Here is a 19113-nt window from a genome sequence, read left to right on the forward strand (position 1 = left end):
TTTTTCATATGACTGTTGGCCATTTGTATATCTTCCTTAGAGAATTGTCTGCTTAGCTCTTTTGCCCATTTTTTAATTGGGTTGCTTGTTTTCTTCTTGTAAAGTTGTTTGAGTTCCTTATATATTCTGGATATTAGTCCTTTGTCGGATGTATATTTTGCAAATATTTTCTCCCACTCTGTTGGTTGTCTTTTATGAGCTGATATTATTTTTTGAAAAACACAGGGTTTTATTTTTATTTAGAACAGCCAATCTTATTACCTCATAATATGGCTAAAACACTGTTTATTCATTATGCATTTTTGTTTCACTGTTAACGTTTGTTTAAATTTACTTATTTTCAATGTATTAATTTTAATGGTAACTTGTTTCTTCTTTACACATTGACTCAAAGTGAACTGGATACTTGGACAAATTGAGATCACTGTTTTCGTAGAGACCACTCCATTTACAAGTGACTCAGGTTCTAGGCATCATATATTACAGGCACTTGCATTCATTTTTAAGAAGTTAATTTTTTCTCTTTCTGTTTACGTTTCTTAGGATTTGTTATCTTACATACTTTCAGCATTCAGATTTGATATAAAAGAAGTTGGTCTTTTCGCCCAAGGTCTTGGGTATGCTCCTGTAGATTACTGTCCTGGTTTGCTTAAAAATGTGAGTATTTTTGATTTATTAGTATTGAAATTTTCATTGCTGAATGTACCATCAGCAAAAAGGGTAAATGGAAATATTTCACTCCTCCTGGAGAGATGTTTGACTTTTCTTTGTTTATCTCTTCTTACCTTGGGTAGACTTAGGGCCATGTAGGGAAGAAATGTGAGACGGGAGGTTATGAGAAAGAAGAAGGAAACAAGGTTTTATTAAATCAGCTGGTCAACCTCTCTTCCTCATAATACATCTCACTTATTCACGCAAAGATTTTGGGGAGAAGAGCTTTTCTCAACAGATATAAACACAGCCTTGTACTGTTGAACAAATCTTGTATTCAAAATAACCTGATTGGAATTTTATGTTAAGGCAAAGCAAAAAATTCAGTAAATAACAACTGTGTAAATAGTATTACATATTTATACTTTAGTATGAAAGCTATGTTTTCTTTTGCCTTAAATTTTAGCCACATTCAACAAATTTTAATTTATGATCTTGACAAAACTATTCTTAAAAATGTTATGAGATTTTTAATGTTTGTTAACCATTCTAGTCTTTTGGAAGCTTTATACATGAAAAACATTTTTAAAAATAAAGAACAAAATGAAGAAAATAAATAAACTAACTCTAGCATATTTTTATTTTTAATGGGTTTGGTTTTTATTCTTAGGAAATTAATGATCTGTCTATTGCTCATTGCCTAAATAGGAATACAGAAAATAGACATTCAACATGAAATCCCGGTTATTAGTAAATGTAACTTGGCGCTGCTTTCTTTTTACTCTGAAAAGGAAAACATAAGGAGAGGATGGGGGGGAGGGAATCTCAACGGAAATATCACTCACACCAAGAAAAACAGAACTGATGTAATCCTGTTTGCAGTATGAGTTAACCTGCAACTGATGTTGTTTTACAGATGGTTTTATCATTAGTGTCTGAACTCAGAGAGAATCATCTTAATGGATTTAACACTCAAAGGCGGTAGGTGTTAAGCTAAACATCCCTTTTCTCAAGTTTCAAAATGTATTAGTTCACTTACGAGAGAAACATTTTATAATTCGTAGGAAATTTATGTTCATAGTTAGGATTATATTGTGAAGAGATTGTTTTAGTGGAATGCATAGCAAATTGTGAGTTTTTTCAAACTTTCTTTTTTTAAACCGTATTCTGTCAACTCTCACAGGGCAGTAAGCAAATCATGCAGTGTCTTTTGTATACCCGTTAGGTAGAAAGTCCTGTGTGTACAGCAGGAAACAGAAAAAAAGAGGAGCACTTCAGCTGACCCTGGGATTGCTCACTCTGTAAGAGGAGAACGTGTCTGCTGCAAGTGTGTGCTCTCATGCTAGCCGGCACCCCCTCGGTGCCCCCCACCCACCTGCCTCTGTGTGTGTGAGTGTAAAGACATACACATACACACGATCAGGATATTGACAAGGCAACGGACATTTGGCGTATGCATATGACCTGTTTTAAGAAACATAATATTCCAAAATCTAGACTAAACAAATCAAATAGATTCAGACAAATTAAAAGGCAATTAATCACATTGCAAATGTTTCTTCACTCTGTGAAAGAATTTAGAGTTGTTTTCATTAGTGAGCATTTCATTTTAAACAAATCATTAACTAAGAGAATCTGGGGACCAAGAGACTTTGTAATTTTTTTGTAAAGCTATTGCCAATTAAAGCTCTATGAGAAATGGTCTTTGCTCTCAGCCTTTAGGAATCCTTTGCGTCTAACCCTTAAAGTAAACTATAAAATTCTTAGAATAAAACATTAGGGAAAAGTTTTATGACATTGGACTTAGTGATGATTTTTTTTTTTTTGATATGACACCAAAAGCACAAGCAACAAAGAAAAATATAGATAAATTGAACTTTATTAAAATTAAAAACTTTTGTGAATCAAAGGACATTATCAAGAAAGCAAAAAGATAACTATTGAATGAGTGAAACATTTGCAAATATCTCTGTTAAGGAATTACTATCCAGAATATATAGTTAACTCCTCAACAACAACAACAACAACAACAACAACAAAAGCCTATTCAAAAATGGGCAAAGGACTTGAATAGACATTTCTCCAGAAAAGATATAGAGCTGGCCAATAACTACATGAAAAGATGTTCAACATCATTAGTCATTAAGGAAATGCAAATAAAAATCATAATAAGATACTACTTCACACCCACTAGGATAGCCATTAAAAAAAAGAAAAGAAAATTGGAAAACAATAGTGTTGGTGAATATGTGGAGAAATTTGAACTCTTACGTATTGCTAGTAGAAATGCAAAATGGTACAGCTGCTTTAGAAACAGTTTGGTGGTGCCTCAAAAAATTAAACATAGAATTACGATGTGACCCAAAAATTCCACTCTTAGATGTACATATGAATGAATTGAAAGCAAGGACTCGAACAGATATCTGTATACCAATGTTCATTATTCACAGTAGCCAAAAGGTGGAAACAATCCAAGTGTTCATCAGCAGATGATTGCATAAACAAAATGTGGTATATACATACAGTGGAGTACTATTCAACCATGAAAAGGAATAAAATTTTGTTGTATGCAAGAGCATGGATGGACCTTGAAAACATCATGCTTGGTGAAATAAGTTTGACATACAAAAACAAATATTGTATAATTTCACTTATATGAGATACATAGAATAGGCAAATTCATAGAGACAGAAAGCAGAATAGAGGTCACCAGGGGCTGCAGGGAGTGGAGAAGTGGGAGTTATTGTATTTTACCACCATAAAAAGTCAAACAAAAAATCAAATATGATGTCACTGCACACTCCCTTGGACGACTAAAATGTAAAACACTCACATTACCATGTGCTGGAGAACATGTAGAGAACTACTGGATCTCTCATACACTGCTTATGAGAATGTGAAACTGTGCCACTGCTTTGGTAAACAGAGTGGCAGTTTATTACATAGTTAAATATATACTTACCCTGTGACCCACCAGTTCCACTCTTGAGTATTTCCTCACAACAAATGAAAACATAGGTACTCACTAATACTTGTATATGAATGTTCATGGCTGCTTTATTTGTGATAGTTCAAAATCAGAAACAAGCCAAAGGGCCATCAACAAATGAATGTATAAAGAAACAAAAAAATCTGTTACCATCATTTAAAAAATGAAAAGACAAGTCATAGACTGAGAAAATATTGTGAAATTATACATCTGATAAAGGGTTAACACCCAGAATATAAAAAGAACTCAGTAATAAGAAGACAGATAACCCAGTTTATTTATATATTTATATATATTTTAAAGAAAATGTAATTTTATTAATATTACTTTTCACATTCTATGATGATGTTGCAGAGCAGTTGGGAGGGAGGGAGAGAGGAGAAAGGGGAGAGAAGTGGGATGGAAGAAGGAGGAAGCAGGAGGGGCGGGATTGAGGCCTGTTGCACCCCCTCATTTCCACATGGGAGATGGGGGGCGCTTCCAGGGGGGCTTGGTCATTGCCGGGCTGGGTGCAGATGTCAGGAGGGTGTGGCAAAATCCCTCACCCCCCACCATCCCAGTTCGGGAACCCGAGGCCCTTCTTGCTGTGGGTTGGTAGTTGTCACTGGGCTGATTGCATGTGTTGGGGGACGTGGCTGAGGCCCAAGGCCTCCCACTGCCCCAGCTTTGGAGAGCCTGGGATGCTTCCTGCAGTGGTTTGGTGATCACTGCTGGGCTGGCTGCGGGTGTCAGGGGGGCATGGCCAAGGCCTGAGGCCCCCCTCCACCCCAAGTCGAGAGAGCCCAGGGTGCTTCCTGTGGCAGCTCAGTGGTCACCGCTGGGCTGGTGCACCTGTCCAAGGGCCCTGGCTGAGGCCATCATCTCCCACCCTTGGGATTGGTTGCAGATGTCAGGGAGCATTGCTGAGGCTCCCAGCCCTCCCCCCTTTCTGGCTTGGTAGTCCTTGGTAGGACTTCTGTTCCTTCTAGGTGTTATAGGTGTTCTTTGGTGAAATGAGACCTTTACTAGTTAATATGAAACTTTGTCTCTGGTTTTGGGTACTTTGTTTTTTCTTTTATTTCTGTGTTGGATTATTTGCTTTTCCAACCATTTGAACTCTGTGCTGGAACTAATTTGTTGTCCTTTGCTTACTTCTAAATGGGGGAACTTCCTGTGAGGACCAGCACTTGAGCTCTGTGGTTGAGCTAAATTTCTGCTTTGCTGCTGATTCCCTAGGGAAGCCTTTTTGTACAGCTAAGGTTTTAATGGTTGACTTTATAGGTACTTCTGGTTCTTGAGAGATCTGGTGCACCTGGTTGTGTAGAAACTCTGGTCTGGGCCTGAGTCTTTTCATAAAACTGCACCTTGTGCAATTCTGTATTCCTGACCAGTCTCCTCTGAGTGGTCCTTCGCTGATTGGGGTGCAGATAAACTGTCCTTGCTGTGCCCCAGTGTTCTCCCAGTGGGCCTTTCTCCCCTACTTGCTCATGCTGCAAACACTTAGATGGGACAGGCTGTGAGCCATTCACTTGTGATGACTCACCTGCCTTTGAATGGCTCCTGATTTTCATTTGTTGTGGCTCCTTCCTCCTATGTGGGTCCACAGGAACCCTATTAGTGGTCTTTCTGGCCTGGGAGCCACTATGGCCCTCTTCCCCCCTGCTGCCTCCAAGCAACTCCATCCAAAGGACACAGCTGCAGCTTTTGCCAGCTCCTGCTCTGTGCACTCAGCAGCTCCACCCTGGATGCGGCTGGGGCTCAAAATGGTCGGAGTGGTTTTTTCTTTCTCTCATTGTGGCTTCTCCTGCCTTCACGAACTCTGTAGGTCTCTCCTCCTCTTCCCCTGAGCTGTAGTATGTGCAGCTTGGCTGTCGTTGCTTTTTTATAGTTGTAAATTGGTTGATTTGTGGGAGAGAGTGATGCTGGGGACTGTCTGTTCTGCCATCTTGACAGGAAGCCTCCCAAATAACCCAGTTTAAAAATGAGCAAAAGATTGGAATGCACATTTCATTACGATATATATATATATATATGGCTAATAAGCACACAAATACTTGTATATGAATGTTCACAGCATTATTTGTAGTAGATAAAAAGTAGAAATAACTCACATATCCATAAATTCATGAATGGATAAACAAAATGTAATATGTCCATACAATAGAATACTATTTCTCAGTAAAAAAGAAATCATCCATGCTGCAAATGTATGAACCTCAAAAACATTATGCTAAGTGAAAGAAACCACTCAAAAGAGCACATATTGTATGATTCAGTGTACATGGAATTTTCAGAATAGGCAAATCTATAGAAACAGGAAGTAGATTTGTTGTTGCCTGGGGCTGGGAGTAAGAACAGGGATTTCCTACAGACGAGTGCAAAGTATCTAAGGTGATGGAAATGTCCTAAAACTAGATGATAATGGTTTTCCAACTCAGTAAATTTGTTAAAAATCATTGAATTGTATATTTTAAATAGTTGAATTTTGTGGTACTATGAAATATACCTAAAAAAATAAGAAGAATTTCTAGTGGGCATGGAAAGTTTTTAGATTCATTTATTTACATGTCAGGTAAGACTTTGATTTAGTTGCAAGGTGAATGTTGAGTAGTGGTTCTTTTGAAGAATGTAATTAAAAATTTAATAAAGGGGACTTGAAAATTGATAGGATGCAATGTGTATGTGCTCACTTCACCAGACTTTCAAAATGTGTCATAGAGTTGATAAATTTTTTAAAAATCAGCTGAGAATAAACAAAACAAACTAATAATTAAAAATAAAACTATTAACAAATGGAAAAGAGCAGCCACAGACTTGGGAGATATTCACAACCTATAAAACTGACAAAGCAGGGGCAGAAAGCCTAAGGGGTTTATGGAACAACATCAAGTCGAACAATATACACATTATGGGAGCACGAGAATAAGTGAGAGTGAAAAGGGAAGAGTTTGTTTGACGAAATACTGGTGAAAACTTCTCAGATCTGAGGAAGGAATTGGACATCTGAATTCAAGAAGCTCAGAAGACTCCAAGTAGGATGAACCCAAAGAGGCCTACATTATAATCAAGCTGTCAGAAGTTAAAGACAAAGAAAGGATGTTAAAAGGAGCAAGAAAAAAGTAACTCATCATATACAAGGAAGATCATATAAGAGTATCAGTGGATTTCTCAGAAGGAAATGTTACAGACTGGAAGGAAGTGGGACAGTGTATTCAAAGTGCTGGAAAGAAACATCTGCCAGCCAGGAATACTACTTGGCAAAACTATCTTTCAAAAATGAAGGAGAAAGAAAAACACTTCCAGATAAACAAAAGCTGAGGGAGTTTATCACCACTGCATCTGCCTTATAAAAATTGCTAATGAGAATCCTTCAATTTGAAATGAAAGGACAGTAGACAGAAACATACAAAATATAAAGCTCTGTGGTTAAGGGTAAATATATAGACAAATACAAAATCCTGTAACACTATAATGATGGTGCATACATCACTTATAATTGTAGAATAGAACGTAAAAGATAAAAGCATAAAAATAACTATAAAACTATGTTAATGGATAGAAAATATAAAAAGATGTGATCTATGACATCAATAACATAAAGTTGGGAGGAGATGTAAATGAGCAAAATTTTTATATGCAATTGAAGTTAATTTTTTATCAGTTTAAGTTGGATTGCTATAACTCTAAGATGTTTTTTGTAATTCCCATGGAAACACAAAGAAAAACCTATAGAAGATGCACAAAGAAAATAAGAAGGGAATCAAAATATGTCACTTAGTTAATTTTTTATCAGTTTAAGTTGGATTGCTATAACTCTAAGATGTTTTTTGTAATTCCCACGGAAACACAAAGAAAAACCTATAGAAGATGCACAAAGAAAATAAGAAGGGAATCAAAATATGTCACTTAAAAAAAATCCATGAATCACAAAAGAGGGCAGCAAGAGAGAAAAAGAGGAGGAAAATAACTACAAGACACACAGAAAACAATTAACAAAATAGCCATACTAATTTCTTCTCTATCAGTAATTACTTTAAAAGATCAAGGATTAAACGCCCCATTCAAAAAACACAGAGTGGCTGAATGGACAAGAAAATAAGATCCAACTATATGCTATCTATAAGAGACTCACTTTTGGTATAAAGACATACATAGGCTGAAAGTGAAAGGATGGAAAAAGACATAACATGCAAATGGTAACCAAAAGTTAACAGTGCTAGCTGTACTTGTATTAGACAGCTGTCACAAGAGACAAAGAAGGACATTATATAATGATAAAAGGGTCAGCTTAGAAGATATAACAAGTATAAATATTTATGTATTTAACAGTAGAACAGTCAAATATATGAACTGAAAAGAGAAATAGACAGTAACACAATAATAGTAAGAGATTTAATACCCCATTTTTCAATAATGGACTGATTAACTGGACTGAAGATCAATAAGAAAACAGAAACTTGAATTATGCTATAGTCCAATTGGACCTAATAGATATACACAGAACACTCCACCCAATAATAGCAGAATACACATCCTTCTCAAGAGCACATGGAGAATTCTCCAGGATAGGTCACATGTTAGGGCAAAAAACAAGTCTTAACAAATTTAAGAAGACTGAAATCAGACTATCTTTTCTAACCATAATGGAGTGAAACTAGAAATGAATGGCAAAAAAAAAAAAACTGGAAAATTTATAAATATTGGAAATTAACACAGTCCTAACCAATGGGAAAAAGAAGTCACAAGGAAGATAGAAAGTATCTTGAGACAAATGAAAATGAAAGCACAATATATCAAAATTTATGATATGCAGCAAAAATAGTACTAAGAGGGAAGTTGATAGTGGTAAACATGTATATTAAGAAAGAAGAATCTCAAATCAGCAACCTAACTTTATACCTCAAGGAATGAGAAAAAGAACAAACTAAACGTAAAGTTAGAAGAAGATAAGAAATAATAAAGATTGGAACAGAAGTAAGCAAAATAGAGAATAGAAAAACAATAGCACAAATTACCACTAATGCCACAGATATAAAAAGGATCATCAGAGACTATGAATAACTGTATACCAACAAATTGGATAACCTAGAAGAAATGGATAGGTTTCTAGGAACATACCAAATACAAGACTGAATTATGAAGAAATTAAAAATGCAAATCAACCTATAACTAGTAAGGAGATTGAATCAATTATCTAGCATCCCAGCAAAGAAAAACTCAGGACCAGATGGCTTCACTGGAGAATTGTACCAAACATTTAAAGAGTAGTTAACACCAATCCTTCTCAAACTCCCCCAAAATATTGAGGAAGAGAGAACACTTCCAAACCCATTTTATGAGACCCCTGACATGAAAATCAAAGAAAATACAAGAAAAGTAAACAGAGTAGTATCTTGATGAATCTTGATGCAGAAATCCTTGAGAAAATGCTAGCAAACTAAATCCTCAAGAAAATACTAGCAAACTAATAAACTAAAACACAATAAGAGGATTATACAACATGACCAAGTGAAATTTATTCCTGGAATGCAAGGACGGTTCAGCATACAAAATCAATTGGTAACTAAATCCTCAAGAAAATACTAGCAAACTAATAAACTAAAACACAATAAGAGGATTATACACCATGACCAAGTGAAATTTATTCCTGGAATGCAAGGACAGTTCAGCATACAAAATCAATTGGTGTAATGCATCACTTTAATAGAATGGTGGACAAAAATCATTTGGTAATTTCAATTAATGCAGAAAAAGTATTTAAGAAAATTTAACTCCCATTCATGATAAAAAATGCTCAACACATTAGGAATAGAAGGAAGTTACCTCAACATAATAAGAGGCTTATTTGAAATATCCAAAGCTAACATCATACTCAGTGATGGAAAGCTAAAAACTAGAACTGAAGAACAAAAGGGACACTAGAAACTGTACAAATACATGGAAATTAAATAGTATGCATCTCATCAATGAAAGTGTCAAAAAGGAAATCAAGAAGGAAATTTAAAAATTCCTGGAGACAAATGAAAATGAAAACACAGTATACCAGAACCTATGGGATACAATGAAAGCAGTTTTAAGAGAGTAATTTATAGCAATAAATGTGTATATCAAAAAATAAGAATCCAAATAAATAACCTAATGTTGCACCTCATGGAGCTAGTAAAATAAGAACAAACCCCAAACCAGGAGGGAAATATCAAAGATCAGAGCATAAATCAACCAATTAGTGATTTAAAAACCATTGATGAAACAAAGTTGATTTTTTTGTAAAGATAAACAAGATTGATAAATCTTTAGCTAGACTAATTAAGAAAAAATGGGAGAGGACTCAAATACAAATGGAAATGAAAGGGGAAACATTATAACAGATAGCACAGAAATACAAAGGATATACAAAATTACTACAAATAACTATATGTGAACAAACTGGAAAATATACAAGAAATGAATAAGTCCCTGGATACATGCAGCTTACCAAAGTTAAATCATGAAGAACTAGAAAACCTAAACAGACCAATAACAAGTAATGAGATTAAAGCTTATTTGAAAAATCCAAAAAAAAGTCTCCCAGTAAAGAAAATGCTAGGACCACATAGCTTCACTGCCAAATTCTACCAAAACTTAAAGAAGAACTAATACCAATTTTTCTCAAAGCTCTTCCAAAAAATTGAAGAGGAGCAAATACTTCCAAACTCATTCTGTGAGGCCAGCATTACCCTCATACCAAAACCAGAAAAAGACACGAAAAAAATAAAACTACAGACCAATATCCCTAATGAATGCAGGCGTGAAGATCCTCAACAAAATACTGGTAAACAGAATCCAACAACATATTAAAAACATCCTACACCATAATCAAGTGGGATTCATCCCAGAGAGGCAGGGATGGTTTAACATATGCAAATGTGTAAACGTGATACATCACATCAACAGAATGAAGTAAAAAAATACATATGATCATTATAATAGATGCAGAAAAAGCATTTGATAAAATCCATCACCACTTTGTGATAAAAAAAATCACTCAATGAATTAGGTATAGAACAAATGTACCTCAAAACAATAAAGACCATATATGACAAATTCACAGCCAATATCCTACTGAGTAGACAAAAATTGGAAGCTTTTCCTCTAAGACCTGGAACAAGACAAGGATGCCCATTTCCCCCACTCTCACTCAACATAGTACTAGAAATTCTAGGCAGCACAATAAGACAAGAGAAAGCAATAATGGATATTCAAGTCAGAAAGGAGAAATTCAACCTATCCATATTTGCAGATGACATGATCATATACACTGAAGACCCTAAAGATGCCACCAAAAAATTACTAGAACTAAGTGAATTCAGTATACTTGCAGGACATAAAATCAACACACAAAAACTAATAGCCTTGCTATTTGCCAGGAATGCAATAGCTGAAGAAGAAATCAAGAAAGTAATCCCATTCACAGTAGCTACCCCAAAATGAAATACCTAGGAGTAAATTTAACCAAAGAAGTGAACCTCCACAATGAAAGCTATAAAACATCAGTGAAAAAAATTGAAGAACTTTAATAAATGGAAAGATATCCCATGCCAGAAGAATTAACATCATCAAAATGTTCGTATTACCCAAAGCAATCTACACATTCAGTGCAATCCCTATCAAAATACCAGGGACATTATTCGCCAGTGTTTTGAAAAACAGTCTTAAAGTTTGTATGATACCATGAGAGACTCCGTATATCTAAAGCAATGTTGAACAAAAACAACAAAGTTGGAGGTATCACATTCACTGACTTCAAAATATACTATAAAACTATAATAACCCAAACAGCATGGTACTGCCATAAAAACAGACAAATTGACCAATGAATAAAATAGAGAGCCCAAAAATAAACTCACTGCCTTGGATTTAATGTCCCCCCAAAACTGGACTCCTACTGTGACAGTGTTCAGATGCTACTGTGGTAGATGAAAAGTGGGGCCTGGAAGAGGTGATTGGATTGTGAAGACTACCTTCGTGAATGGATTGATCCATTCTTGGAATGGTGGGTGTGGTTCTAAAAGGAGATTTTCAAAGGAGAGTGCATGAGGAGCTATCTTTCTGCTCTGCCACTTTCTGCCATGTGAGATGTGTTAGTCAGGGATCTCCAGAGAGAACATCTAGAATTAACCTTCATATGAGACCCTTCCATTGCTGTAAAGCCACCACCGAAGAAGACCCTCACCAGATACGTTCTCTGGATGTTGGACTTACCAGCCTCTGAAACTGTAAGCAGTAAATTTTGTTTTCATACAAATCACCCAGTTCCAGGTATTTTGTTATAAGCAAAAGAAATGGATTAATATACCCACACATTTATAGCCAAATGATTTTTGAGAAAAGTGCCAAAAATACACAATGTGGAAAGTAAACCTTCTTCCATAAATGGTGTGGAGAAAACTGGATATGCACATGCAAAGGATTGAAACGACCCCTATCTCTCACCATACACAAAAATCAACTCAAAACAGATCAAAGACCTAAATTTAAGACCTGAAACTATGAAACTACTAGAAGAAAATATAGGGGAAATGCTACATGAAGTGGGAGTGGGCAGCACATTTTTGAGCAAGACTACAAAGACACAGGCAACAAAAGCAAAAACACACAAATGGGAGTATATCAAAGTAAATAGCTTCTGCACAGCAAGGGACACTGTCAACAGAGTGAAGAGACAACCTACAGAATGGGAGAAAGTGTTTGCAAACTACACGTCAGACTGAGGGCTAATATCCAGAATCTATAAGAAACTTAAACAACTCAGTAACAACAAAACATCTAACCCAATTAAAAAATGGGCAAAGGGCCTGAATAGACATTTTGCAAAAGAAGACATACATGTGGGCAACAGGCACGTGAAAAAATGCTCAGCATCACTAATCATCAGGGAACAGCACATGAAAACCACAATGCGATATCATCTCATTCCAGTTAGAATGGCTATTATCAACAATACAAAAAGTTACAAATACTGGAGAGGATGTGGAGAAAAAGAAACTCTCCTGCATTGCTGCTGGGAAAGTCAATTGGCATAGCTGGTGTGGAAAACAGTATGAAGGTCTTCAGAGGACGAAAATAGATCTGCCTTACAACCCCACTGTCTCACTACTGGGTATATACCCAAAGGAAATGAAATAAATGTATTGAAAAGACACCTGCACTCCATATTTATCATAGCACTATTGACAGTAGACAGGGATGGGTTCAACCTAAATGTTCATCAACAGATGAACGGATAAAAAAAACTGTGGTATATATACATACACAATGGAATACTGCTCAGCTATTGAAAAACTGGTATCCTATCAGCTGCAGTACATGGATGGAACTGGAAACCATCATGTTAAGCAAAGTAAGTCAGGCACAGAAAGACAGTTACCACATGATCTCACTTACATGTGAAATCCAAACAAAAAAAAAAAGTTTTCGTAGAAGTAGAGAGTAGAGTAAGGGTTACCAGAGGCTGGGAGGGGAGCAGGGATGAGGGGAAGTGGTGGACTAATGGGTCTGAAACTGTGCTCTCTACCCCAAGTGAACCATTGTATGGCATGTGCATGTATTGAAACAACACACTGTACCCCACAAATATGTACATTTAATGTTAGAACATTTTGAATAAAATAATTTTAAAAAGAGATCAAATACTACTGGAAGTCCTTACCTGAGTAGTTAGGCAAGACAAAGAAATAAAAGGCATTCAAATCAGAAAGGAAAAAGTAAAGTTATCTCTGCTTAAAAAAGTAACAATGTCTCTGCTTACAGACAACATGATCTTATATGGAGAAAATCCTAAAAGATGCCACCAAACTACTGTTAGAACTAATAAAAATATTCAGCAAATCTGCAGGATACAAAGTCAACACACGAAGATGTGTTGTATTTTTATACACTAACAATGAACAATCCAAAAAGGAAATTTAAAAAAAATCCCACTTACAGTAGCATCAAAAAGAATAAAATATTTAGGGGTAAAGTTAACCAAGGAGGCAAAAGACTTGTGTGCTGAAAACTACAAAACATTGCTGAAAGAAATTAAATAAGACACAAGTAAATAGAAAGACATCCTGTGTTCTTGGATTGGAAGATGTAATATTTTAAAGTGTCCATACTAGCAAAAGCAATCCACAGGTTCAGTGTAATTCTTGTCAAAATGTCAGTGGCTTTTTTTTTTTGTTCTTGTTGTTGTAGCAGAAATAGAAAAAAAGAAATCCTAGTATTTGTATATTATCTCAAAGTACCCTAAATAGCCCAAACAATCTTGAGAAAAGCAAAGCAAAGCTAGAGACATCACACTTCCTTTTTACAAAACATATTACAAAGCAACAGTAATCAAAACAATATGGTACTGGCAGAAAGACAGATATATTGACCAATGGAACATAATGGAGAGCCCAGAAATAAGTTGTTAGTATATGGTCAACTGATCTGTGACGGGGGTCCCATGGCTGCATAATGGAGAAAGGACAGTCTCTTCAATAAGTGGTGCTGGGAAATTAGGATATCCACATGCAAAAGAATGAAGCTGGACTCTTTCCTTACACAGTATACAAAAATTAGCTAAAAGTGGTAAAGACCTAAATGTAAGACCTGGAACTATAAAACCCCTAGAAGAAAACATGAGGGAAAGGCTTTATGACATTGGATTTGGCAGTGATTTCTTGGATATGACACCAGAAGCACAGGCAAGAAAAGCAAGAATAGACAAATAGGACCATAGATGCTCCTGGAGTTATGATGGGGTTACGTCTCGATAAATCCATCATAAGTCAACGATATATCTAACACACTTAACTTACTGGACATCATAGCTTAGCCTAGCTTAACTTAAATGTGTTCAGAATACCTATATTAGCCTAAAGTTGGACAAAATAATTTAATAACACAAAACTTATTTTATAATAAAGTATGGAATATCTCATGTAGTTCATTGAATATTGTTCTGACAGGAAAAACAGTACTGGAAGTATGGTCTCACACCATTGTAGAATCAAAACATGGTAAATCACATACTGTCTGTACATCAAATTTCAAAGTGTCCGTGCAGCAAAGGAAACAATTAACAGATTGAATGGCAGCCTATGGATTGGGAGAAAATATTTGCAAACTGTATATTGGATAAGGAGTTCAAGAACTCGTACAACTCAAAAACAGTGAAACAAATAACCTGATTAAGAAATAGGCAAAGGGTTTGAGTAGACATCTATTCAAAGAATGTGTTCAGATGGCCAACAATCATATGAAAAGATGCTCAACATCACTAATCAAATGCAAATCAGAACCACAATAAGATGTCACTTCACACCCATTAGGTTGGCCACTGTCAAAAAGAAAGGCGGGGAGGGGGAGGGAGGGAATAGCAAGTGTTGGTGAGGGTGTGGGGAAACCGGAGCCCTCGTGCACTATAGGTGGGACTGTGAATGCTGCAGCAGCTGTGGAGGGCAGTGTGGAGGTTTCTTAAAAAGTTAAAAGTAGAATTATCACATGGTCCAGCAGTCCCACTTCTGTGTGTGTATCCAAAACAACTGAGAACAGGGTCTCTAATATTTGCACACCTGCGCTCATGACAGCATCGTTCACAGTAGACAAGAGGTGGAAGCAGCCTACGTGCTCAGCAATGCATGAGTGGATAGAGATGTGGTACGTACACAGAATGGAATAGCATTCAGCCCTGAAAAATAAGAAATCCTGTCATTTGCTACAACATGGCTTCACCTTAAAGATATTATGCAAAGCAAAAGAAACCAGTCACAAAAGACTGCATGATTATGTGAGGTATTTAAAGTAGTCAGGTTCTTATAAACAAGAAGTAGAGTGGTGGTTGCCAGCGAATGGGAGGAAGAGGAAGACGGAGTTTTTGTTCAGTGGGTATAGAGTTTTTGTTTCTCACGATGTGAAAGCTCTGGAGAGCATAGAGTTAATGCTACTGCCCTGTACACTTAAAAATGTGTCAGGTGGCAAATTTTATGTTATGTGTTTTTTACTGTGTTTGCCACAGTTGAAAAATATTCTTCAAGCTCCTTTTTTGTGTGTGAAAATGCAAACTAAAACATCAGTGAGACATCATCAGATTATGGAGAACTCCAGGATGTTGCTGATGGAAACAAATAAATAGGCGCAACGATTTTGTAGAGCAATTTGGTCTTCCTGAGATTTGGGATTCCCCATTAGCCTCTCCGTGCGTGTTCTGTGGGTAGATCAGGAGGTGGCGGGGTTGGGGTTGCCAGTACACTGTGTTCTGGGCATTAGAGCACTCCCAAGTCTTCTGGGCACCGATACCCATTTGATGCTTGCTTCTCCTCTCAAGCCTCCACCCTCCCTCCTGCGGTAAACTGGACACTTCTATTGTGTCTTGCTTTGGGACAGTAGGTAAAAGAAAGAGTGCTATGAAGTCCTCGCCAGCTGGCTGCTGTTTTCCCAGTAGCTCAGCACATAGTCGTGTTGGCTGCCAGGCACCCTCCTGCTCCTTGAAGCCACCCCCAAAGTAGCAGTTACCTTTGTAGTAGTCCTTCCATGCAGGCTGTGGGTGGTCATGTTGTCCTTTGAAAAGATCTCACCTACCTACCATTGCAAGCTTATCTCATAAATTGTGTGTCACCAAAAGCCCCCTTTGTTTTACAGTATTATATACTTAATTGTAAAAATTCTCCCATCGTTTCTAGGAGTTGGGTGTATAAAATGAGTGCTAGGACCTTCGTCATTTACCTTCCCCAGTTCTCTATCATCCTCATCTAACTCACACCAGTGTGGCTTCAGGTCAACCATCAATTAGTGAGTTTTGTGTTTGTTATATAGGTTGTTAACAAAAACATGCATTGAGCTGGAGTCGTAATATCTTAAATTTTTGGAATATGTGAGCTTACTTGGTGTGATAGGAGGCAGGGAGAGGTGCGTATGTGTGCGTGTGTGTGTGTGTGTGCGCGCGTGTGTGTTGTGGAGGATGCTTTTTTATATGTATGTTTTGCACAGTGCTGAACAGAATATTCTGCATAGAATCAGGGCTGGACAGTGTCTGTGGGGTGGAAAGGCGCACCTGAGAGTGGGGTGTGCATGTGTCCAGAGCCTAAGATGAAGCAGCAGACAGTCACCCTCCAGCCTGACGCATCAGTCCTCCTCCCTGGGGACCTGCAAGCACAGCTTTCCTTTCATAACCCGAGAACAGAGAACAGGGACAGTCAGAGACTATCGCCAGTGGCTAAACGGTGGGAGCACGACTCTGGCAGCAGGGACACTGATCCAGCTCTCCTGCTCAGGGCTGGAGATCGTATCTCCCAATGAGGCTGAAAAGGCCCAAGGTAATTTTCCTGAAAAGTTTTCAAAGTCTCATGTAAACTTAAGTAGTTCTTGGGTCTACCAAAATGCAGGCAGGCCAAGTGATAACCTTCTGAAGGGTTCCAAGGTCCTCGCAGCCATCACGGCTCCTGTTTTGCTCTGAAGCTAGCTGGAGCATGGAGACCCAGCTCCAAGTGCAGAGACCCAGCACTTCCCAGACTTAACTGCAAAAGGCTTCATGGCAACCGTATACTGCTGGAAATATCTTTCCTGTGTGGTTGTGCTGTAGCTTCCAAACCATCTGTGGCAAACCACAGGACTACAGGATAAACCGACAGTGCTCAGAAAGTCCAGAATGTCACTCTTTCTAGATCGTCTGTAGCAAAGAAGATAGAATTTAAACATTCTGTCACTGAATTGTTGATTTTACTTAGTGGCAAGTGAAACTCTATTTAAAACATTATGACAAGACCATTTATCAGGCCTCTAAAAATAATGTGAAAGGAAACTAAGCTGATTTTCCAATCTTTTTTTCCTCTGACAATCTATGCATCTGAAGTTATGAAATCAATTTCTGTATTCTTCATGAGGCTTTTTGAATCTTTTGAAATGAGCTTTAAACATTCAAGTGGTAAAAAGCGGAAAAAAATGTATTTCGTCTTTTAGATGAAACAAACCAACAGAAAAATAGCATAACATTGTTTATATGGTGCTTAAGTTTGGGGGGCTTTTGGCTGCTTGAACATTTGAAGTCATACTAATGAAAGAAAAGGAATAATAAAACCTAGTTCATAAATGGGTGGTAATATCCTGGACTCAAGCATGTATAGCAGAAGGTAGTTTGTCCCCTGTGCTGTACATGTACATATCCTGATTCAGCTTTTTTGATTTGTAAATCTTTGAAAATGTACAGATAACTTCAGATATGTAGGAGAAAGTAACATAGTATTATGAACATTTTAATTATTGTTATAACTAATGACAGCAGCTACTAAAATGGTTCCAGCATGTTTGGCAGCTGTCTTTCAAATGTTTTCACAATGCCATTCCCCTACTGGGTTTCATGAAATCAGTTCCTACTGGAGACAGAGAACATACTTGGCTGAATTTGTAATCCACTAGAGAACTGTGGACTTAAGAGTTCTGAGTCTCACACAAGTATTTAGGGGTCCAAGTTCTTAGCAAACAGATCTTCCTGGTTTTAGGTCGTAGAAATGGGACTTTAAAAGCTCATAAAAAATTCAAAAAGCATGTTGGGCATCAAATTGCTTTTTAAATTCAATCTTCTGATTAGTAAAAGTGAACTCAGTCTAGGAGATTGAATTTTTCTAAAAACTATGGGCTCAACACATTTAGAAAAGTACCTGGAAAAAATTTATCCTATTTAACTGTTTTTTCTTTTTTTTCTCTTGTTGAATTCTAAAATTTTTTAAAAAAAGAAAAAGGACAGACTCTATTGTAAGCATTCAGTAGAGCAAATTAGGAAGTATCGATGTGTTGGTGTCCAGTGGAAATTCTGTTAGCACAGGCATCTCATGTTCTTATTGAATTCAGTTAAGAATTTGACTGCCTATATCACAGATTTGCTTTGACTAGGAATACCCTAAACCACTAGCTAAATTAATTACCATCTTATCCTTGCTGCTGTTACCAGGTGGGGTGCCAGTGTGGACATCCTTCAGTGGACTTTGCTCTGTGCCAGGGAATTTGTCCATATTGTTTTTGAAAAATAAACGTGCTTAACGAAGAAACAATTATACACTGGAAAGTGAGCATGCCTCCAGAATGGCACACAGTCTGGCACCAGTGCAAGTGGTTCAGCTGTAAGGAGCTTAGCAGCTGACATCTTCCAGCATATTCTCCTAATTGTGGTCAGAAGAATGTAGGCACCTTTTCGAACCCTAAGGGTGATAAAATGAAAAGCACAAATAATTCTACAGAAATAGTCTAAAAAGAGACCAGTACAAATAATAGGAAGAGTACAAGAAGATGTAAAGGAAAAATACTCCCGAGAGGAATAAATATTAAGCAATCTAAGGCTGATTAAAGATGATTAATTTTATCTTGTTTCCAAAATAACAAAGGTAGTCCATGAAAGATGAATCATGGTTTCATACACGTCTCACTGATGTTGTAGTTTGCATTGAACATCTAAATATTAAGCAATCTAAGGCTGATTAAAGATGATTAATTTTATC

At 36.9% G+C, this 19113-nt stretch overlaps 1 protein-coding gene across 1 annotated transcript in view; it reads left to right on the top strand.

The window, feature by feature from the left end:
* The window catches only part of FANCC (Fanconi anemia, complementation group C), a 131111-nt gene that overhangs the window by 77093 nt on the left and 34905 nt on the right, over nucleotides 1–19113 (top strand). The window contains exons 5-6 of the mRNA XM_008567193.1: nucleotides 544–657; nucleotides 1568–1632. Coding sequence (XP_008565415.1) covers nucleotides 544–657; nucleotides 1568–1632 — 179 coding nt within the window. The remainder of the gene's footprint in view (nucleotides 1–543; nucleotides 658–1567; nucleotides 1633–19113) is intronic.

The sequence above is a fragment of the Galeopterus variegatus genome, unplaced genomic scaffold (assembly GCF_000696425.1).
Source record: "Galeopterus variegatus unplaced genomic scaffold, G_variegatus-3.0.2 Scaffold302, whole genome shotgun sequence".
In the NCBI taxonomy this organism is placed as follows: domain Eukaryota; kingdom Metazoa; phylum Chordata; class Mammalia; order Dermoptera; family Cynocephalidae; genus Galeopterus; species Galeopterus variegatus.